The following is a 20,940-nucleotide window of genomic DNA, read 5'->3' on the forward strand; positions in this document are numbered from 1 at the left end:
TATGGCTTGAAATTCAAAAGAGACATTGACAGCCCTTGTTGGCCTGCTGCCCTAGAATTACTTTCAGATCTACTTGCAGTTTAAGCTTCTTTCAAGATGAAAACATGTGCACGACTTGTACAATACTCTACTAAGGGGTGTTTCATGTCAGAACATTATTCTTAGATTAAACATCACTCTGGATGTCATAGCATAGCAACATATAAGAAATAGTAGGAAACAATACAAGAAATAGTGTTGAAATAAAAACTGTATTTTAAACTGTGCTTGTTTTCAACCCACACTGACTTCCTGACTGATCATTCTTCAACCTTGCGTTCTCTAAGTAGAACAAATGGCAGGAGACCCCATTCAGCAGACAGAGGCTGTGGCATGCATGCAGTACAGCTGGTCAGAATTGGCACTACTGGGCTTCAGGGCTCTTGCGTGTGTGTTAGCCAACCAGCCAGGAAACAGATTTTTGGTAGGACATACAAATCCACAGTTCTGATATGTAGGAAGATGGAGAGAATGCTGCCCATGGCCTCTGGCACTACCTATGATACTAATGCAGTTCCATTACAGGCTTCATCCTAGGAGCCAGACTGACTTATTTCCTCTCTCTTGTACAAGCCCAGGAACTCAAAGCCATCATCCTTCTCAACAGCAGGCTTTGCCCTGAGCATTAGAGAACTCTATCCAATGGTTAACATATTGTTCAGGATGGAAATAGATGGCCAGCGCAGGGGGTACCACCTGCTATTAAATCTTAGCTTCTTGACAGCACCATGACAGCTGCTAGTCTTGGCTCTTACACAGTAGAAGAAGAGGAAGAAGAGGAAAGAATAAGCTTCTAATACTTCTAGTGTCTGTATTTAGTGCATAATTGGTTTTCTTGACTGGCAGCCAGCTCTGATGCTATGCTCTTCTGTGGGAGGTGTTCCTCTGATGAATGGTACTCCGGTGACTTTGGAGGGCAGTACTTTCTCTACTAAGAAGAACATAACTCTGTCAGGTCTGCTAGTCTGCCTTTGGCAGTGGACAGGAACATGATTTTCAAAGGAGAACAATGCACATTTGGTAAAAAAATTCATTGAGGGCTGGAGAGTTTGTGTTAGAGAGAATGACTGCAAGACAAACAGGTAAATCAAGTTTGAGCTTTACTGTGTGATAAGAGAGGGGAGAAGGAAACAGGAGAGAATATACCACTGGTTGCAAGGTGAAATCAAGAGAAGAAAGGGAACTTACATGTATAGGTATCTAAATATACATATTTACATAAGTCATATAAAAGGACCATAAGGATATGATTTTACTTGAGTGAAATTTCTGAAAAGATAAATTAGCTCTGATTTCAGGATAGCAGCTACTAGTGACCGTCATGTACCCAGAGAGTGTTTGTGAAAGCCTCCTCACTCAACGTGCCAGAAGTAATGCAGAGCAAACACCTCAGCTGAGAACTCCAGCCCAGATTTCCCTGCTCCTACACTTTGCTCTCCTAAACCCAGTTAATTCTGAGGGTTTCAGTCTTTCCTCATTTTTCCAGCTGGAGAAGCTGCTAGTCACTTCTTGCTTGTCCGTGTGTAGGTATCACTGCTCCTGCAGCCAGGCAGCTCACTTTTGCTGTTCTGTGTCCCTCGTTTATCTTCAGAGAAGTTTTCTCTTGTCTGTCCTGGAGGGTTTAGGTCTTCATTTCTTCATATTCCAAATCACTTCATTTAAGAAAGACTTCAGAAAAATATGAAATCTGTGTTTTAAGTTGTTTAAAAGCTCCAGCTCAGTCTGTGGCAGAGTTATAAAACTGGCATCTTTGTAAAAATAATTCAGCTTCCATATTCTGCTCCCACAGTTTCCTCAGCAGTGAATTTCAAAAGATGATTACTTGATGCACTAATAATTGTTTCCATTGATGTGCTCCGAATCAAAAAAGAATGCCAAAACTTTTACAAAATCGTTAGCCTACTTCCTCTTTCTGATATAGCATAAGATACAGCAAAACAATCTTTCCGTAGCAAAAACTGTGGAAGGAACTCAAGTTTGCTTAACTAAGCCAAAAAAAAAAAAAAATTCTCCTAGGGCTAGAATAACTCAGTCCCTGGATTTAGTAGATAAATGACTTGTAGTAGAACAGGAGGATCTCAACCTGGAAATATTTCTGAATTTGGTATGGATGAGGCCATTATTTCTACTTTTACTCTTCCAAGAAATCATTTGCCACTTCTGGAGAAGAGCTGCGAGACATATCATCTAAAACCACAGTTCACAAAGGAACACAAAAGAAGGCAAGCAGCTTAGCCCAGGGTTAAGAGGAGATTCAGACAAGAGCTGTAATCAGTTACACAGAACGTACCTAATATTTAGAAAAAAATTTAATCTGCCTGACAGGCATTAAAAGCTACAAAAATTGGAAACCGAAGTTGGCAATGTTCAAACTGAAAATGAAATGCACTCTCTGTAGTTAAATATTACAACAGAGTGTTGAGAAATTCTGAAAAATTTTCAGCATCAGCTTTTAAGTGAGGATGAGATGTTTTTCTGGAAGATAGCTTCTTCTGCAGTCACAAACCCTCTGACATAGGCAGCAAGAACCATTTGGTGATATTCCTTTGACTTCATTAAAACGGGGGCAGATGAGGGGATTATGGTGGTCTTCTCTGTCCTTAAAATCTCTGACAATGAAAATGGAATGAAGAGTAGCAGCAAACTAGCTTTTATAAGAATTGCAACTTTTCTGTTATTCTTGTGTTTGAACCTCAGCTTTGATATGGACAATTGGTCTGATAGCAAGTTTAGAAGAAAAGATTTAATCAAAGTATAAAATGAATATTTTAAATTACAAAGCTTGTATTCTTTTCTTGCTGTCAAAGCAATTCTGTCTTGATGGTCTCTTCAGGAACTATAATTGACCTATATTTTCTGATGTATTCAAATGAAAAACCCCACTCAAATATGCCCAGAAAGCACAGAATTTTTTTTTTCTTATTTCTTTTTTTCTTTTGCTTGAAAATTAAATTTACAGTGCAGGGTAATTCACTGTTTTTAGAACTCGCGTTAATGTGGTCAATATGTGCAATGAATATTTTTTCATTTTAGAGACAAAAAATGTTTGTGTGTAATTTTTCTCATCTCTTTCTAGAAATATGCAGTTGTTCCATAAAGGTTGAAAAAAGAGGTTACTGGTTTTATAGCTTCTTAAAAGGAAAGTAAATTTGTGAGACAAAACTTTAAAACCTGACAACTAAGTCGAAAAAAGCCCACACCTATCAAACAGCGATTTCCAAATACTAATTTAAGTGCAGTGGTGATGTGCAGATTCTTTAAGAAGCTGTGGGGATCTGTTTAGTCTCATGCTCTTGACTAGTAAATTACATTAAATTTCAGGTAAGTTACATAAAACTCTTTCTACTACAATTCTTCCGATTTGTTTTTAATAAAAAAAATGACATCTGCAAGAATGTGTCTGAGAGGAAAGGCAGTTCATAGGAGCTGCGCCAAACGCGTGTAAATCTAATCTAGACTGGGGATAAGACACTTTGGATCTGCAAGAGAAACAGGAGGATGCTGGAAGGTAGAAGGGCTGTACAAGAATGTATTTATCTGGGTTCTACTAATACTTATGGACTTGAAAGTACTAAAAAATACTAGTGTAGATTATGTATTGCATCACTCACCATAGTCATTCGGCTGCAGGCAACTGCTTTGTTTCAGGTATCCCTCAAACGTTATTTGCTTGCTGTATCCTTGATTTTTGCCTTCTGTGTTAATTTTGTAAATGAATGTTGTACTATATTTAGCTGGGACCTTCAGTAGGATCTTTCAAGCTCTCTAATCTGTTTGCTTTTCCACAATCTTATCTAAGGGAAATCTTAATTGGCATAGCTATAGGAATGACTCCACAAAGTGGTAGCTGAACTACAGTCCACAGGTTCCCTTGGACTTAATTCTCACAGTCCGCGAGTCTGTAACTAAACCAGATATTGTCGTACCTTGCAAAAGCAAAGTTATTGCAAATGCTGTGTCTCTTGGCTAGATTTTGAGGACAATGAGTCCTTCCACTAATAACTCTATCTGGTATCTTAATTGGTAAGTAAATGAATAAAAGATGTGTTTATTGCTGTGTAATTGACTTGTTTGTTTTCCCTGCTATCATTGATTTATTTTGGAGAGGGGAAGGGGACAAGTCTTTGAATTAATTTATATCGCTCCTGAAATTGAAAAGTCATCTGGTTTTAGGAATTGGACCTATATCTGCATATTTCCTCAAAATGGAGACCAAACTGGAAATATCATAGTAAGGTCAAATGTGACAGTGTTTCTCTAAATTGTTCAAATTGGCCAGCTACGTACCTAGGTGACTTATTATCAAAAAGCAAAGAACATGGGCTGTTTCTTGGAATGTATTTAAAATTTGCCTTGTACTAATGAAAACACTGGCTGCGTTTGGTCCAAATTTTGGGAAATTGCTAATTTAGCAATTTAGTTTCAGTTTCTAGCAAATCTGGTTGTTCTAGGGCCGTATTCACATCAGAGGCTAAACATAAACAATAGGAACAGCAGCATCCTAAGTGGCTTATTCTTTATTTATTTTTTTCTGAGCAATGATTTTGTTATGGAGTACTGTCTCCACTTCTAATAAATAACACTCGTTTCTTGTCCTATGCCTATAACACATGACAGAGTATCACTGTCAAGGCCTGTTGTAATACCCAGCTCGTCGCCCCCAGCTAGTCAGCAGAGCAGAGTAGTTTGCAAATGAAGAACATTTGTCTGAATGACATATTTCTGAATGAGAATTGTTTTGCTTTGCAGAGAGTTTGGCCGCTGGAAAGTAAACAATCTTGCTGTTGAAAGAAGAAATTTCCTTGGCTCCCCACTGCCACTTGCCCCTGAATTCTTCCGTAACATAAGGCTACTCGGACGCCGCCCGACCCTTCAACAGATCACAGAAAACCTTATCAAGAAATATGGGACACATTTCCTACTATCAGCTACCTTGGGAGGTAGGGCTAATGCTTGGAAATATTGTGCGTGAGTTTGCGGTGACTGAACAGTGTTGGTCAGAACTGATTTCTCTGTCAAACTGCGGTGGTCGCTCCTCAGCGCAGCTGGGCTGGGCGACTCTCCGGGGCTGGACCTTGAAGCATAGGAACAGGTTCTGTCTACAAGCCTCTTGACTCTTTCTTCTGCTGATGTTAAACTTCACTTTATTGACTCTGTGTAAAAAATTTTAGGGACAAAAGGGTAAGAAATCCCATTGCTAAGACTGAGGTACTTTCCCGAGTTCCTGGTATGCGTGCTCCTGGTATTTTGGCGGTGTTTCTCTGCACTAAAGAGGTCATTAAGGAGTGACATTTCTTCTGTAAGAGGCCTTTATAACAATTTACATAATAACAAATGACACAAGTATCTGAGTCCATTACAGTACTGCAGAGATGAAGTAAGAAAGCCAGTAACAATTATTTCCAACAAATCTTTTCAGCTAGGGGACTTTTAAATGACTTTGACTGCTGGGAAGTCCCTATATTGTCACTCTACCCTTTTCAGGACCAGTCTCCACCTAACCAGTGGAAGTAAAAGTTTCAAAATGGGATGATGATGATGAGGCTTTGTCATGTGACTCCTATTAACTTAATGGAATCTGCAGCCATAAATCCCTACTGACTAATTTGGAAAGGGTAGCCTATGTATAATTGGGATCTAGTCACCAAATGGATTGAAGAAATCCAGTGGAGAGCCCTAATGTTCAAGAGAGAGCATAAATTGTTCCGAAGGAAAGATAATTAGTACCTGCGATTCCCCATCTACGCATTACAAAATGAACTGACATTTTAGAAATGCAGTTTTATCCCTTGGTGGGTGATTATATTAAAGTTAATTCTGGTGATTGAGTATCCTTCCAGCAGGACAGTCTTGTCAAAATCCTTTATTCACCTGAGGAATGGTTCTCTTTAATACATTTCATAACTGAATTTTAACCATATATTACAGAAAATGACAGCCTTCCTATTGTCTTTTGGCTGATATCTGAAATCTATAACAACTGAAATGGCCCATAGTAACTCCCTTTTGAAAAAGACCATTCTAGAAACAAGGTGAATTTCTGTCTTGCTGTAGTTATTTAAAATAATAAAGAACTAATTCCTATCATTATTTTGGGAACAAGTGTTTCTACAGCAAATCCATTACCATAAGAATTATAAGAACAAAGTACATATGTTGACCAGCAATCTGGAATAAAATTCCCAGAATTTCTTTTAACTACTTAGTATATTTCTTCCATGTAAAAAGTACACTTTTATAAATGACCACATATTTTCTTGTGTATGCAGCACATAGCACATCTGAACCGAAAAACTAAAACTAATTCTTAAAATGTAAAGCATAACAATTAAAGATTTGGCTGCAGCAAGTATCCTAATGCAAGGATTATCCGATGCTAAAAATACGTTTTAGTTCTATTAGCTATTTGCTAATTATTAACTAGCATGACTTTCAGTATTAGCAGCCATATGATGAAATTCATTTTTAAGTTGAAATTGGACTTAACAACTCGGGGAAAACAGTCTAACAGAAGAATAGCTGCTCTTTAAAAGTGCAAAGCACCAGTATTACACTGATGACAAAAGAGCTACAGACTTGACACCTTTTATGAAATATGGCCCTAAGTAAAAACTAAAACTTAAAGGTAGTTCTTGTGAAGACATTTGAAAATTGTAGCTTTGGCATTCAATATTCTCCCCAAAGCCTCAGGATTTGCTGCAGGGAAACTGGAGTAAGGATACTCTCTTTTCTCATCCCTCTTCAGACCACCTCGCAAAGGCCCTAAAACGCAGTAACTGCCACATGCTTGCAAAAATGTGCCACCCACGGGGAGACGGTGTTGACTTCTGGGCTCTGTCAATGCTTAATGAAGTCAAAGGGAGTTTTTGTATTAACTTTGATGGGTTTTGATTTAGGTCCCTAGCCTTAATTTTTAGGCATGATTTCAGGCACACCTGCTGCCTTCCATTATCATTGGATGGGTGCTGAATACTTTGAAAAATTGGTTCAATTAAAATAATTACAGGGAATTAGTAATTTCTAAGAATGCTTTCATGAGGTAGCTAATAACCCCATACTTTTCTGTATGTCTTAGTTCTCATTTTTGGGCTAGATTGAATGGGGATTCCCAGAGATGCTTGTCCCCACTTTATTAACATGTAATTAGATTTTTTTTTCCTTTCAATAATGTATTCGTACTCTCCCTTTAATTACAAATTGTTTTATTCTGAAAGCTTTGTCATTTATGTAGCTCCTTAAAAACAGACCAAACTGAGTGTGCATAGTACTTTTATCTAATGAATCCCCAATCATCTGTATTCATGGACATAAAGGAAAGCTTGGCAAACGAACGATCCTGTGTTAAGATTTGTGTGCCTCTGTGACCGTTTGGCTTTCATGAATATCCCTTTTTGACCATAAAGGGAACTCTTGCACATGGTTGTTTGTGATACGTTCCCAAGTCTTTATTCACAAACACAGAAATATACTCCTCAAGGGCATTCTGAAACGAGAACTTAGGGAAGTTCTATTTTTCTTGTTGCCACAAGATAATGTGGAAAATGACATTTCTTATTGCTTCTGTTTCTTATGGAAATTTTATCTTCTTGTGACACAAAACAAATGTCCATAATGAGCAGCTTCAAGCTGCATGATAGAAGGACCCCATGTCATCCAGTGCTTGCGGCACAACGCTGGATTGAGCAGTGGGTGCCTGTGCACAGGAGTAACAACTTCTGCATTGACTGTCTGCGGAGTCAAATCTGCAGAGAAAGGACAGCTGTGGCTGCTCATTTTTGTTAAATTTTGTGCACAAATGGGGATGCTGTGTTGGGCTGGGCCATCACTAGGAGGTGAGGAAGTTTCCTCCACTCCTCTAGGACAAGGCAGATCCTGTCTGCGTTAGCGAAGCTGCTAATTCACACAGCCCAGCCAGCACCGACTAGAACAGCTTTAGGGGAAAGGCAAGGGAGGACTCATACAAGGGAGCTCCATCCTTGAAGGTGAGAGAAGGCTCTACTGGACAAGTCCCTGAGCATCTCATTTAATTAGACTTGCTTTGAGCAGGGAATTGGACTGGATGACCGCCAGAAGTCCCTTGCAGGCTAAATTATTTTCTGACTCTATGAAATGTATTTCTAAATTCTTTATCAGCTTTCAGCTAGCAGCCCCAAAAAGCAAAGATTCTCCTTTGAATCAGAGACAATACACAGTATTACTTTTTCTCCTTTTATTCTGCATTTATAGTTTTGTCTTTTGCTTGCATACAGCATGATGCAATGAGGGTCCAGCTTGCTGAATCATATAAAAGAGCATTAGCTGATGGGCACTTTAATGGTTTACAAAAAAAAGTGTGCAGCAGTGAGCTTCAGAACAAAGTTATTGTGAAGCCTAGGGCACCACTGTGAAATAAATGTAGGAGGATGAAAATATCAGTGGATCCCATTTTAAGGCATTCACTTTAATGCTGTTCTTACATATAGATGTAAAGGCTGCTCCACAAAGCTGTAGACTCGGCGATGAGGAAATTACAGATAACTAACATGCTACATTGAAACAACAGGCCCTTGTCCCAGGCATTTGGGTGACGAGAGTCTGATTTGGGTGCTCCGCAAGATGAAGATAGTGGACTTCAAAAACGAGTCCTCCTTGCATCTGGTAACACGGTAACTGGTCTGAATAAAGAAATTTGCAGGCAGTTGCCAATGCTTCTTATGAAACTAGAACATTTTTAGGCAATTGGCTAAATGGTAATCTCAAACGTTTGAGGTAGATACTGATTTATTTTTGCTGTTATTGTCAGTCATAATTGCTCAGCGTTCATTCCAAAACCATCAATACATACATTCACCTCTCTGGGTCAGGAAATATCCCTTGATTATGTTGAAGGCTTTGAGAATAAAAAGAAAAAATAAGCAGTTTTGTCTTTACAACGGGCAATCTTAACAGGCACCAGCAGATCAGCTTAACCTCTTGCCATTCTCCTCTCCACTGATCACAGCTCTCCAAGTGGGTTTGGTAGTTACACCTTCGCTATTCTACGCGCTGAATAAAGAGGGTCAGATTTTCTGTCCCTGATTAATATTCCTCTTGAGCAGTATATTAGTCTGCGTACAGAGAAATCTTCAGATGCTGTAAACCAGTGAATCTCAATGAACTCTGAAGGATTTATGATCATTTACACTAACTGCTGATATGACCTTTGTTTTCTGTAACACTTCTTTCAAGGTAAGATACAAAGTCTTGGCAAATAAGGGAGGGAGAGTCCAGTCCTAAATGGCTGATGGGAGAAAGAAATTTGACAATTTAGCATCAGACTTGCAAGCACCCCACCCGGGTATGTAAATATTCCAGAATTTAAGATTATGGATGCTAAAGGGAAGAAAAAAAAGCAGAAATACATTTTCTTTTTTTTCTCCCCATCCACCCAGTGAAGAAAAATTTTAAATCCTAAACCAGATGGTTTGTATGGAATTAACGTGCCCTGTTATTCACTGGAACCACAGAAACGATACCACATCTGGCCTAGCGTTAATTTACATAGTTTTTGAACCTGTACACTTCCATCAGCATCTGTTTAAGTTTGGAAAAATGACCTGATAAAACCCTGATGATACATTCTGTGTACCATACATGAATAGATTTTCCACGAGCACTAAGATATCTTTTATAACAAAGACATAACAATTCTTTAATTTATTTATTTATTTTATTTTTTTACGGTACTGCATGACAGCTATTCTAGATATTCTATTTAATCAGAAACTTTTGAGGAGTTCATAGGCCAAAGACCTTTATATCTTTATAAGATATATCTATGTGTATGAAGACAGAGCTTGAAGTAGGTAACTGCGGATGATGCTCAGATATATCTGCCTTTGAGTGTTTTCCTTTTATTACTGTTTCCTCACTTTCTGACATGAAGTGATGGGAGCTGCTTGGATCACTACTTTTTCCTACCACTACCCAGTCTACAGATGAAAATATGAAACATCAATGTATATAATCCTTTCATCATTACAAAGATGTGGGTACAGGAAAACAATCTCTCAATAATTGAGGCAGAAAATAGCACTAAATATTTAAATAACATGAATATGTATTATTATGTATAACAAAATATGTTTACTCCTTCAATAGACAGTTATATTTAGTTGCAGTTGTTGCAGCGTTATTCCAATTCTACCATGTCAATGATGCTGATTTGCATTTTTTATTTAAATAATTCCTGAAGATGTTCTTAAGATGCACACAAAATTAATTTCTAATTTCTGAATGACATTTATAAACTGTTGTTTAGGAGTCTTACATCTAAATGGCCATGGATGGGTTATGAGTCTAGTTAAATTCCTATCTATCTATATTATTTCATACCTCTATTTTTTTGAAAAACAGCACGTAGAATATTTTTCTCAGCTCAAGAGTTTAACTTATAAATACAAATCCTGGAAAATATGTTCACATAAACCTAGAAAGAATAAAATATATAGGCCAAGTTGTAAGCTTGCAAATTCCAGGGCTTGCAGGGAGGTTAGTATACATCGTGCCAAGGTCAGTCTATAGCGTGACTGTCCGTCTCCTGCCCCCCGCTGTGTATCTGTCAGTGACAGCAGCTACATGGTAGTAAAGCATCAGCGTAGTCACTCTGCTAATTTCTTGAACCAATCATTAGATTATGTGGCATTGTTTTGTGAGCACTACCAAATGTTTTTATGCTACTTCTTCTCAACCTGAAAATTGAACTTAACTGACTCTTGAATTTGGTGAAATAGAGAGAATACTGCTTTCAGAGCTTGCGGAAAGCACAGCTGTGCGGATCTGAGGCTGAATAACCATGTTTTCTTAGTATTCACTGTCATTAATCCTTTTCAGTTCTTAAAATTCATAACCTTGAATAGCTTTCTAAATCACATTTGTTTTCTAGCTAACGCTTGGATGTCGTCTTAGCCTGTTTCATAGTGGCAGACTGTCACCAGTAAAAACCAAGATTCATCCATGTTTCAAATGTGACAGAAGAATCTCTTTTGGCATGGGTTTAATTTTCTCCAAATTAAATTAAAATTAAATTTAGATTAAAATCTAAATTAAATCATATTGTCTTCCACAAATAAAATATGAGTCTGCCGAGTTCTGGGTGTGAAAGGGAGCCCTGTTACAACTCTGCAGTGACATGGATGCCTGAGTACCAACGTATGGGGGAGTTCCCTGGGTTTTAATCCACTTTTTCTAGCAAGTTCTAAATCAGCTCTGACAGATTAAAAATTTTAGGAATCTGTAGGATGCCTTTTGAGCAGCAAATATTTTTGAAACCTACCTGATTGCTCCCAGTATTAGCGTAGTGCCTGAGAATACCAGTGATGAACTGGGACCCGCTTGTTTGAGGTGCCAGACAGACACAGTGCAGAGATTTTTGAGGAGAAAGAGCTTCCTCTGTGTTTACACTGAAGGCCCCATCACCCCAGCTGCGTGCCTTCGCTCAACCTTGGGACATGTAGTCTGATGTGATCCGAGTCAAAGTAAACATTCAAGATCATTTCAACCCGCTTACGGAGCCTGAAAAACAAAACGCGTCTGTCAGGGAGTGGGGACGGAGACTGCGGGGCGGGGGATGCTGGGGGATCCTGCCTGCCAAAACGCACCCACCAGCAACTGCCACGGCAGGCACGGCATCAAGCAGGACTGGGATGATAGGATGATGTGATAACTGCGAGGGGGTTCAAAGGTTATTCTCCTGACATTTTCTGATCAAAACCAAGCAATGCAACACACAGCAATGTCCTTTTTCAAGGTTTGTTTGGTTTTTTTTTTTTTTTTTTTAAATTGGAGTTTTCATTGCAGTTCTTTTCTCTACCTCCTAGAGAACAAATGTTTTTGATGGGGGAAAAATAAACAAACTCTGTTTTAATAATAAAACTTGCCAGAATTCTGTTGAAATAGAAGCAGTCCCACCATCTCCACTAACAACTAATATATATCAATCAAAAGTGTTTACACCAGAGTAAGATGGGCGGAGATTCTGGATAATGAAACACAAAGAACCTCAAAAAATTATTTTTTCTCTATTTTCCAGAGATTTTCTGTGACACTAAGGGCTTGTTTATGTTACAATTCATTATAAGATATTTTCTGTGGAAAGGCAGTCAAACATGCAAAAGTCACTTTAATCTAAATACACTAGCTAAGACCTTTGGAAAAAGGGAGAAAATGGAGATGTATCTCCTCATGAAATTTTGCACCTTATTTGCGCAGCCTGAACTGGTCACTGGTACAGCATTTGCCCCTCTGACTTCTGACGTTGCCTGCTCTGCTACAACTGTGTCCTTATAGCTCCACGAACAGCTGCACAAAGCCCCTGGCCCCTGCCTCAAATCTCAGCCCACTCTATTGTTTTTCGTTTCAGAAATATCTTTCGTACTGGCGAGAGTCACAAGGCAGGTTTTGAAAAGGCAGGGTTTATTGCGCGGGCATCGTTGAATGCCAACAGTGCTGGAACCTAGACCAGGTTTTGACGGCAAATTTCTCTCAAAATACAAGTCATCACACTTTGCTGTGCTTTTCCAGTTCTCCACTGACGGCAGCTGGCACGGATGCAGCACAGTGTGAGTAATGTCCCACCTGGCCACAGGACCCGCACCACGTGTCCGCACAGCATAGCAAAATGCGGTGCACAACTCTGCACTAATGAACGTGCTCACGCCTGCCCTGCCAAGCAACCCTAGTCTGCTTTGCAGGAGGTTTTGGCGGTAGTTAAATATAACGCGAACCTATGTCTACTTATTACAGCAGAAAGATTAGGTAACCGGATGGGGAAATCTTGTTACTTACAGAGGCTGTTTTTAATTCCTGTTCTTCGGAGTTCAGGCAATTAATCCCTGCTTTGATGACCACATGCCCCCAAAAAAAAAAAAAGTCCATTACAAAACCCTAGGAGGAGAAGTATAAATATAGTGGTGAAGACTGAGGTAGGCTCCAGCTGAGTATCGAGCTGTCCTGGGCAGCAGCTGTCCCTTCCAGGACGAAATGAACACACTGGACAAACCCGGCAGGTCTAATTAGATAAGAGGCTCCTAGATAATGGCAGTTTTGCCTATGTAATGTCTGAAGGGCTTGACTGTCCTCTGAATTTGTGAAGAGATTGGGAAACACCGTAAGGTACATTGATTAACATGAACACACTCCTCTTTCTCCAAACGCAAATGAATTTTGCAAGCCGAGGTAGCTATGCGTCAAATTTGTCAACAGATGCAGTCTCCTGCACGGATGCATGCGTTCTTCATTTAGCATTGCTCACCACCAAGATTATCTCCCTTTAAAGATGATGTCATGTTTTCATCCTACATATTATCCCTCTACGGCTATTACTTTTTGGCACATAAACTCATCCAAAGCTGGCATCCCATCCTCTGAATGGGCAAAATGCCACTGCAGCAGATGGGCGAGCAATGAAACTAGCACAAGTGGCGAGTCAGACCCTATCAGGGCAGCTTCCTTCCCAGGAACAAGGAAGCGGAGTTGTTCAGCACCTAAAATACAGGTATAATGATATTAATCATTTATTTTTGAGATTAATGTTGAAGAATGCAAGTTACCAAACACAGGCTCAGGAAGTGAGAAAAGTATTTTTGTAGCTACTTCAGACATAAGTTGCACAGAAGAAAATACTGAGTCAATAAATTATTTTTCTAATTCATTTTCTGAATTAGAGTTTTGCCTAAACATATTACTAAATGAATGAATTCTTGCTTAGCCTGAAATGCAGGGAAAAAATATCCATGAAATAAACAATAAACATGGAAAATTCCCTACAAATTTAACATTATCTGTAGGTCTGTTCTGGAATGGTTCTCAATAACTCACTCAGGAAAACAAGTGAGATTTTGCTTTGGTTTTATTTTCAATAATCCTACAGAGAAAGGAAATGAGAAATCGTAAACTGCTGGAGCTTCTCTTTGCTTTTGGAAAAGCACCTCTGCTTTGGGAGTCAGTAAAGTGTTATTTATGTTTCCTCTTTTTTTAAAGAAACTGATTAACATTCTTATTATATATTTTTTATACTTTTTGGTTATATGAATTTGATGTAAGACAGCTGTTATATCAAGTTTCAGGCATCTTAGCATTTCTGAATTGATTACAAAGCACAGATTTGCTTATAACAAGATTGTTTATAACAAGTAACAAGGTATCTCTCCCGTGAAATCAGGTGTGATAGACTGCTTAAAAGAAGGAAACAAAGTCTCAGGTATTACACTGGTTTCATTTTCTTTTACACTAACATTAAATACTAAAAAATTAATGTATAAAGCAACCTTGGAAATAAACACATTTTATGCATGATTTAAACTGAATGTCTGCAGAGTATCTCTATATTGCAAATGGGAATTTGTATAGCAGCCTTATCCCCAGTGTCATTGCATTCTAGACATAAATATGTCCTATTGGATGGTTGTCATTAATATGGGGCACAAAAAAAAAAAAAAAAAAAAAAAAAACAATAGAATACTAGATACTAGAATAGTATCTGTTGTCCATGTGCTTAGGCACTGAAGTATCTGCATACGCCACCAGGGAGGGATATCTAAACATTAGACAACAGCTACGTAAAACTTTGACTTGCCACCTTATTTCTGGCCAAATGAGGCTTGCAGAAGATGTCACTGATGAACGCTGTGGTTTCTGTTTCCCTGCTCAGGAGAGGAGTCACTCACAATTTTTGTGGACAAACGGAAGCTGAGCAAGAGGTCGGAAGGAAGTGATCTCAGCACCAACAGCTCTGCGGTGACTCTGGAGACCCTGCACCAGCTCGCAGCCTCCTACTTCATTGACAGGGACAGCACGCTGCGCAGACTCCACCACATCCAGATTGCCTCCACCGCCATAAAGGTAGGGGAAGTCCTCTAGGACCAACCTGCAGATGCGTTTCCAGATTCACTTGCTGCTTCTCAGGAGAAATGTGTTTTGATTAGTAAAAAGGTTTGTTGACAAAACAATGCTCTAAACTTTTTTTTACTGGAATCAAAGCCTTCAACTGATAGTGAAGATTCTAGTTTAGAAGAGGGTTTAATGCACTAAAGATATTACTCTTGGTGAGCGATACGTAATTTGAATGATAGAGATGGTCCTTATAGAACTGTTTGTTCATTGAGACAATCTCCTTTACCTGTGTGCTCAGCAACTGCAGTTATAGACAGACTTATATTTGTGTACGGGTGCATACAGTTCCCTCATACTTCTTTTCTTCTTCCTTTTTTTTTTTTTTTTCAAACATCGTTATTGCACTCCTGTACAATTTTATTGTTTTGGGGTTTGTTTTGGTTTTGGGGTTTTTTTTGTTGTTTTTTGGGTTTTGTTTTTTTTTTTTACTGACCTTTGGAACAGCTCGGAGCTCTTGATTCTGTAGTTTTGTAGAGGCACATCTTATTTTCTGTTAGGAACTTCTTTCAGTACAGTTTGTCAGTCAAAGCACCCTGCCTACTGACTGCTGTAGGTCACTCAGTGTAGGCACTGGAGGACGCTTGGCTAAGATCAGTGCCCCAGCAGGTATTATGTAAAGCAACGACTCTTCTTTTGAGCAGCTCTGTAGCCTAATGTTGCTTATTCAAAATAACGTCTCTCAGTCCGTTTCCAGCATTGAAGACGAAATAAAATTTTAACTTGCATTTGAATATGCATTAATTATGAAGCTTTTAATGTAAGATGTGATTTAGAATCCATTCCGTTCATTGGATCTTTCCATTGGTAACTAAGGTCTTCATTAAAGAACATCTGAAGCCAACTGCAGTTTCCAACTACCTTAACTGTTACTCAAGTAAATATAAATTTGCCTCCTTGGGAGCGCCAGGGCCTTTGCAGTGAGAAGGACACAACCAGAATTGGTGGCTCGGCATCACCTGTTCAGTTTGGCTGCTGGTAAATGGAGGATATTACTCCTGTCCCATCCATCATGGGCTGGCGGCATGGCGGCTAACCCCAGCTCAGAGCTGGCCATCTGCAGGTGCAGGATGGTGTTTAGCTGTTCAGGCAGCACAGCTGAAAATGTAGCAGAACTGACACAGAGACCAATCTCAGCTGAGGGCTGTCCATCGGATTGCACAGTCTTGCTGCAGACCTTCATACTAACCATGCCTCTGATCTGATTTATCTTCTTAATCTCATTGTTTGTTATGTAGATGTACAGCAACCTTTAAAACTAGGCTCTTTCCATCAAACTGCGTGCAAAGATTTCCACACCACACAGCCTGGTGTTGTCGGCAAACTTGCTGAGGGTGCACTCGATCCTGCTGGCCATGTCGCTGACAAAGATCTTAAACAGTGCCGGTTCCAGTACCAACCCCTGAGGGACGGCACTCCTCACTGTTCTCCACTTGGACATTGAGCCATTGACCACCACTCTTTGATTGTGGCCATCCAGCCAATTCCTTATCCACTGAGTGGCCCATCCATCAAATCCATGTCTCTCCAATTTAGAGACAAGGATGTCCTGCAGTGTCGAACGCCTTGCATAATTTCAGGTGGATGACATCTGTCGCTCTTCCCTTACCCACCAACACTGTAACCCCATCATAGAAGGCCACCAAATTTGTCAGGCACGATTTGCCCTTAGCGAAGCCATGTTGGCTGTCACCAATCACCTCCTTATTTTCCATGTGCCTGAGCATAGTCTCCAGGAAGATCTGCTCCATGATCTTGCTGGGCACCGAAGTGGGACTGACTGGCCTGTAGTTCCCTGGGTCTTCCTTGTTTTCCTTTTTAAAAATGGGAGTTATGTTTCCCCTTTTCCAGTCAGAGGGAACTTCACCGGACTACCGTGACTTCTCAAATGTGATGGAGAGTGGCTTAGCCACTTCATCTGCCAGTACCCTCCGGACCCGCGGGTGCACCCCATCAGGTCCCATGGACTTGTGCACCTTCATGTTCCTTAGATGGTCTTGAACCTGGTCTTCTCCTACAGTGGGTGATAGTGGGCAGTTCTTCATTCTCCCAGTTCCTGCCTTTGCCTTCTGCAACTTGGGCGGTGTGGCTAGAGCACTTGCTGGTGAAGACGGAGGCAAAAAAGTTGTTGACTACCTCAGACTTCTCCATATCCTGGGTAACCACGTTTCCCATAGCATCCTAGACGGGGCCTACATTTTATCACTGATGTACCTATAGAAGCTTTTCTTGTTGTGCTTGACATCCTTGGCCAGATTTAATTCTATCAGAGCTTTAGCTTTCCTAACTTGATCCTTGTCTGCTTCAACGAGTTCTCTGTATTCCTCCAAAGTTATCCACCCTTCTTCCACCCTCTGTAGACTTCCTTTTTGTGTTTGAATTTACCCATGAGCTCCCAGTTCATCCATGCAGGCCTCCTGACAGTTTTGCCTGACTTCCTCTTTGCTGGGATGCATTGGTCCAGAGCTTGGAGGAGGTGACCCTTGAATATTAGTCAGCTGTCCTGGGCCCCTCTTCCCTCCAGGGCTTTGTCCCATAGCACTCTATCAAGCACATCCATGAAGAGGCCAAGGTCTGCTCTCCTGAAGTTCAGGGCAGTGAGCTTGCTGTGTGCCCTCCTCACTGCCCTGAGGATCTTGAACTCCACCATTTCATGGTCACTGAAGCCAAGGCTGCCCTTGAGCTTCACATCCCCTACCAGCCCCTCCTTGTTGGTGAGATCAAAGTCCAGAATGGCACCTGTCCTTGTTGGGTCCTCTACCACTTGGAGAAGGAAGTTATCACTGATGCACTCCAGGAACGTCCTGGATTGCTTATGCCCTGCTGTGTTGTCCCTCCAACAGATATCAGGGTTGAAGTCTCCCATAAGGATCAGGGCTTGCAAATGTGAGGCTGCTCCTATCTGTCTATAGAGGGCCTCATCTGCTTGGTCTTCCTGGTAAGGTGGCCTGTAGCAGACCCCAACTATAGTGTCCCCTGCCCCTGCTCTCCCTTTAATCCTGACCCATAAGTTCTCGGTTGGTTCCTCATCCACAGAGTCAGATCTCTGTGTTCCAGCAGATCATCTTGAGGGTTGATTCAGGAGAAGTGACACCCTTGGGGACCTGAGGACCAGGGTGACCATCACCCAGGTCTGTGCTTTTGCTTCCTGGACTGCTCCAGGGAGGAGAGTGAACCCACTCTGTAAACAGTGTAAAGTTTACACTGTAAACTATTGGGCAGTTCTTAATGCTTCCAGCTGCTCCACCCAGCGTTTCCTTAACAGATTAAAGTCTAAGGTCTTTACAGATGGGGCATGGAGAGGGATCCATTAAGTCTCTTGAGTTCCAAAGCCAAATCAACACTAGGTCAATACTAGGTGAGAATGATCAAGCTCAATTAATCTTCGGGGGGGGGGAAGGGGAAGTCACCAGCAATAAATATCTGTTTTCCCAGATTCTAAGAGTTTCTCTTTGGAAAGCAACACAATGAAACATTTTTCTCCCTTATATAATTAAAACAACTAATACTTGAGCAATTCCTATATTCTTCATTCAAATTCATTGAGATATGTGATAGCTGACTTTTTTCTTACAGGTCTTGATACATAATTTTGTGGGACTGATGCAGGAAGATAATATTTTGATAAGTTTTATAATTAAGCTTTTCTATCAGAAAACTAGGTTATGTCACAAAGAAAAGAAAGCATTAAGAAGGGGGAAGTAGAATTAACATTAAAGTCTTCATGTTTAATTCTTATATGTCTAGTGAAAAACAATACCATTTAGAGCAAAATCTGTTAACATGCAGCATGGGGAAAGAGAGAGATGTATTTGATGAATCAAGCTTGTTAATCAATTTGTTTGTAATCAAGTTTGTTAGCTGTGACATAATTATCCTTAAAAATAACGAGTACAACTGATTGAGGCTTTGCATTAATCACATAGACAATAAATTGTTTATTCTACATTAAGAAAGGTAAAATCACCACGTTACAACATTTTCAAGTGGAAATCAAGTGTCCATGGGAGCTAATCAGAGCCTATATCAATATTTAACTTATTTAAAAGTCCCTGATACATACATTCTTTCAATATTATTTTAATGCATGCATTTTAGTGTAAGTGGTTAGGCTTATATGCTAAATCAACAGTTTGCAGCCTCAAGGGCCTCACTGGAAACTCACCAAGCGCCTGAGGGCTGCATCTAATTTGCATATACATTTGCATGAATGTACATCCTGTTGTGTTTGAAATATTACAGATCCAACATTACTTCCTTTGCATGCTCATTTTAGAAGCTTTTTCCTATGAAAATTTCTCTTCAGATGCACCGATGGCTGTTAGTTCTCCCTATTAACAACATCCCTGTTAGGATGACGGGGTGCACTCTCCTCTTGTTTAATAAAATCCCGTATGGTCGTGGAAGCAGAATACAAATACAGTCAGCAAATGTTTTTCTTTCCCTGTGTGGTATCTTTAATGAGCAATATTCTCAGCTCTTCCAACTTGGTGTTGCTCTCACTTCTGTACAGCCATGTTAATTTGCACCTATTGAAGATCTAACCACAGTCGGAGGCCCAGGGGAAGGTGAAATGACCTGAGACCCAGGACTATGCAATGACCCTAATCCATATGACTGACCTCTTTCCTTTGCTGGTGGATGGATAGTGTGAACAATGCATGAAGGTCACAAGTTACTGTAGCATCTACTGTGACTCTGGCAACATGACCTGTCATTGTCCCGTGGCGGAATGACCTTGGTGTACTACCCTGAGATCGTGCACCCATACTCCTAAGAAAGAATTAGGAGATATTTCCAATAGTGGGTAGATGGGACAGGGTGTGCATAGTATGTGTAGATTTCATTCTGCTTTCTGAGCCTCATGCAGCTGTGAACCGCCAGTATACTCCTGCGCTCTGCGTCAAAGCTGTTTCCGTAAAGAAAAAAAAGATGGGTCATTGTCATAGGAGACTCCCTTCTGAAAGGAACAGAAGGCCCAACATGCAGAGTGGACCCACTCCTTAGGGAAGTCTGCTGCCTTCCTGGGGCCTGGGTTAAAGATGTAAAAAGAAAGCTTCCTACCCTGGAACGGCCCTCGGATTATTGTCCATTATTGATTTTTCAGGTAGGCAGTGATGAAGTTGCAACAAGAAGTCTGAGGGCAATCAGAGACCAGCTGTTCTCCAGGTACTCAGCCCCCTGAGCTGGAAGACCGGGACAGGGAGCAGAATGAAGCTCCCATAATCCAAGAGGAAAATGGTTAATGACCTGCTATGCCACTTAGACACACACAAGTTTATAGGGCCAGATGGGATCCACCCAAGGGTACTGAGGGAGCTGGTGGAAGTGCTCACCAAGCCACTTTCCATCATTTATCAGCAGTCCTGGCTAACTGGGGAGATCCCAGTTGACTGGAGGTTAGCCGATGTGACTCCCATCTACAAGAAGGGCCAGAAGGAGGATCCAGGGAACTACAGGCCTGTCAGTCTGACCTCAGTGCTGGGGAAGGTTGTGGGGCAGATCATCTTGAGTGCCCTCACATGGCATGTACAGGACAAGCACATGATCAGGCCCAGTCAGCATGGGTTTATGAAAGGCGGGTCCTGTTTGACTGATCTGATCTCCTTCTATGACAAGGTGGCCTGCTTAGTAGATGAGGGAAAGGCTGTGGATGTGTCTACCTGGACTTTAGTAAAGCCTTTGACATCATTTCCCACAGCATTCTCCTCCAGAAACTGGATGTGGTGCTTAGGGACATGATCCACCACTAGGTGAACTTGGCAGTGCTAGGTTAATGATTGCACTTGATGAACTTAAAGGTCTTTTCCAACCTAAAGTATTCTATGATTCTGTGATTCTAAATGACCCCAAATTATCTTTGCTAGAAGCCGTAATTCCACCACTCTCACTAATGAACTTCTGCACTAAGTCCAAACAGTTGTGCAGAACACATAGGAAACACATTGGTGACAAGGTAAATTAAATACTGTTGAATACTCTCATTGCATTCTG

The 20,940-nt window shown here is 40.5% G+C and overlaps 1 protein-coding gene across 2 annotated transcripts in view; it reads left to right on the forward strand.

Annotated features, from left to right (window-relative positions):
- Positions 1 to 20,940, forward strand: part of BRINP3 (BMP/retinoic acid inducible neural specific 3) — a 223,331-nt gene that overhangs the window by 117,945 nt on the left and 84,446 nt on the right. For both annotated transcript variants that reach the window (XM_054833452.1, XM_054833453.1), the window contains exons 3-4: positions 4,789 to 4,979; positions 14,708 to 14,898. In XM_054833452.1, coding sequence (XP_054689427.1) covers positions 4,789 to 4,979; positions 14,708 to 14,898 — 382 coding nt within the window. The remainder of the gene's footprint in view (positions 1 to 4,788; positions 4,980 to 14,707; positions 14,899 to 20,940) is intronic.

This window comes from Grus americana, chromosome 8, assembly GCF_028858705.1.
Source record: "Grus americana isolate bGruAme1 chromosome 8, bGruAme1.mat, whole genome shotgun sequence".
Taxonomy (NCBI): Eukaryota; Metazoa; Chordata; class Aves; order Gruiformes; family Gruidae; genus Grus; species Grus americana.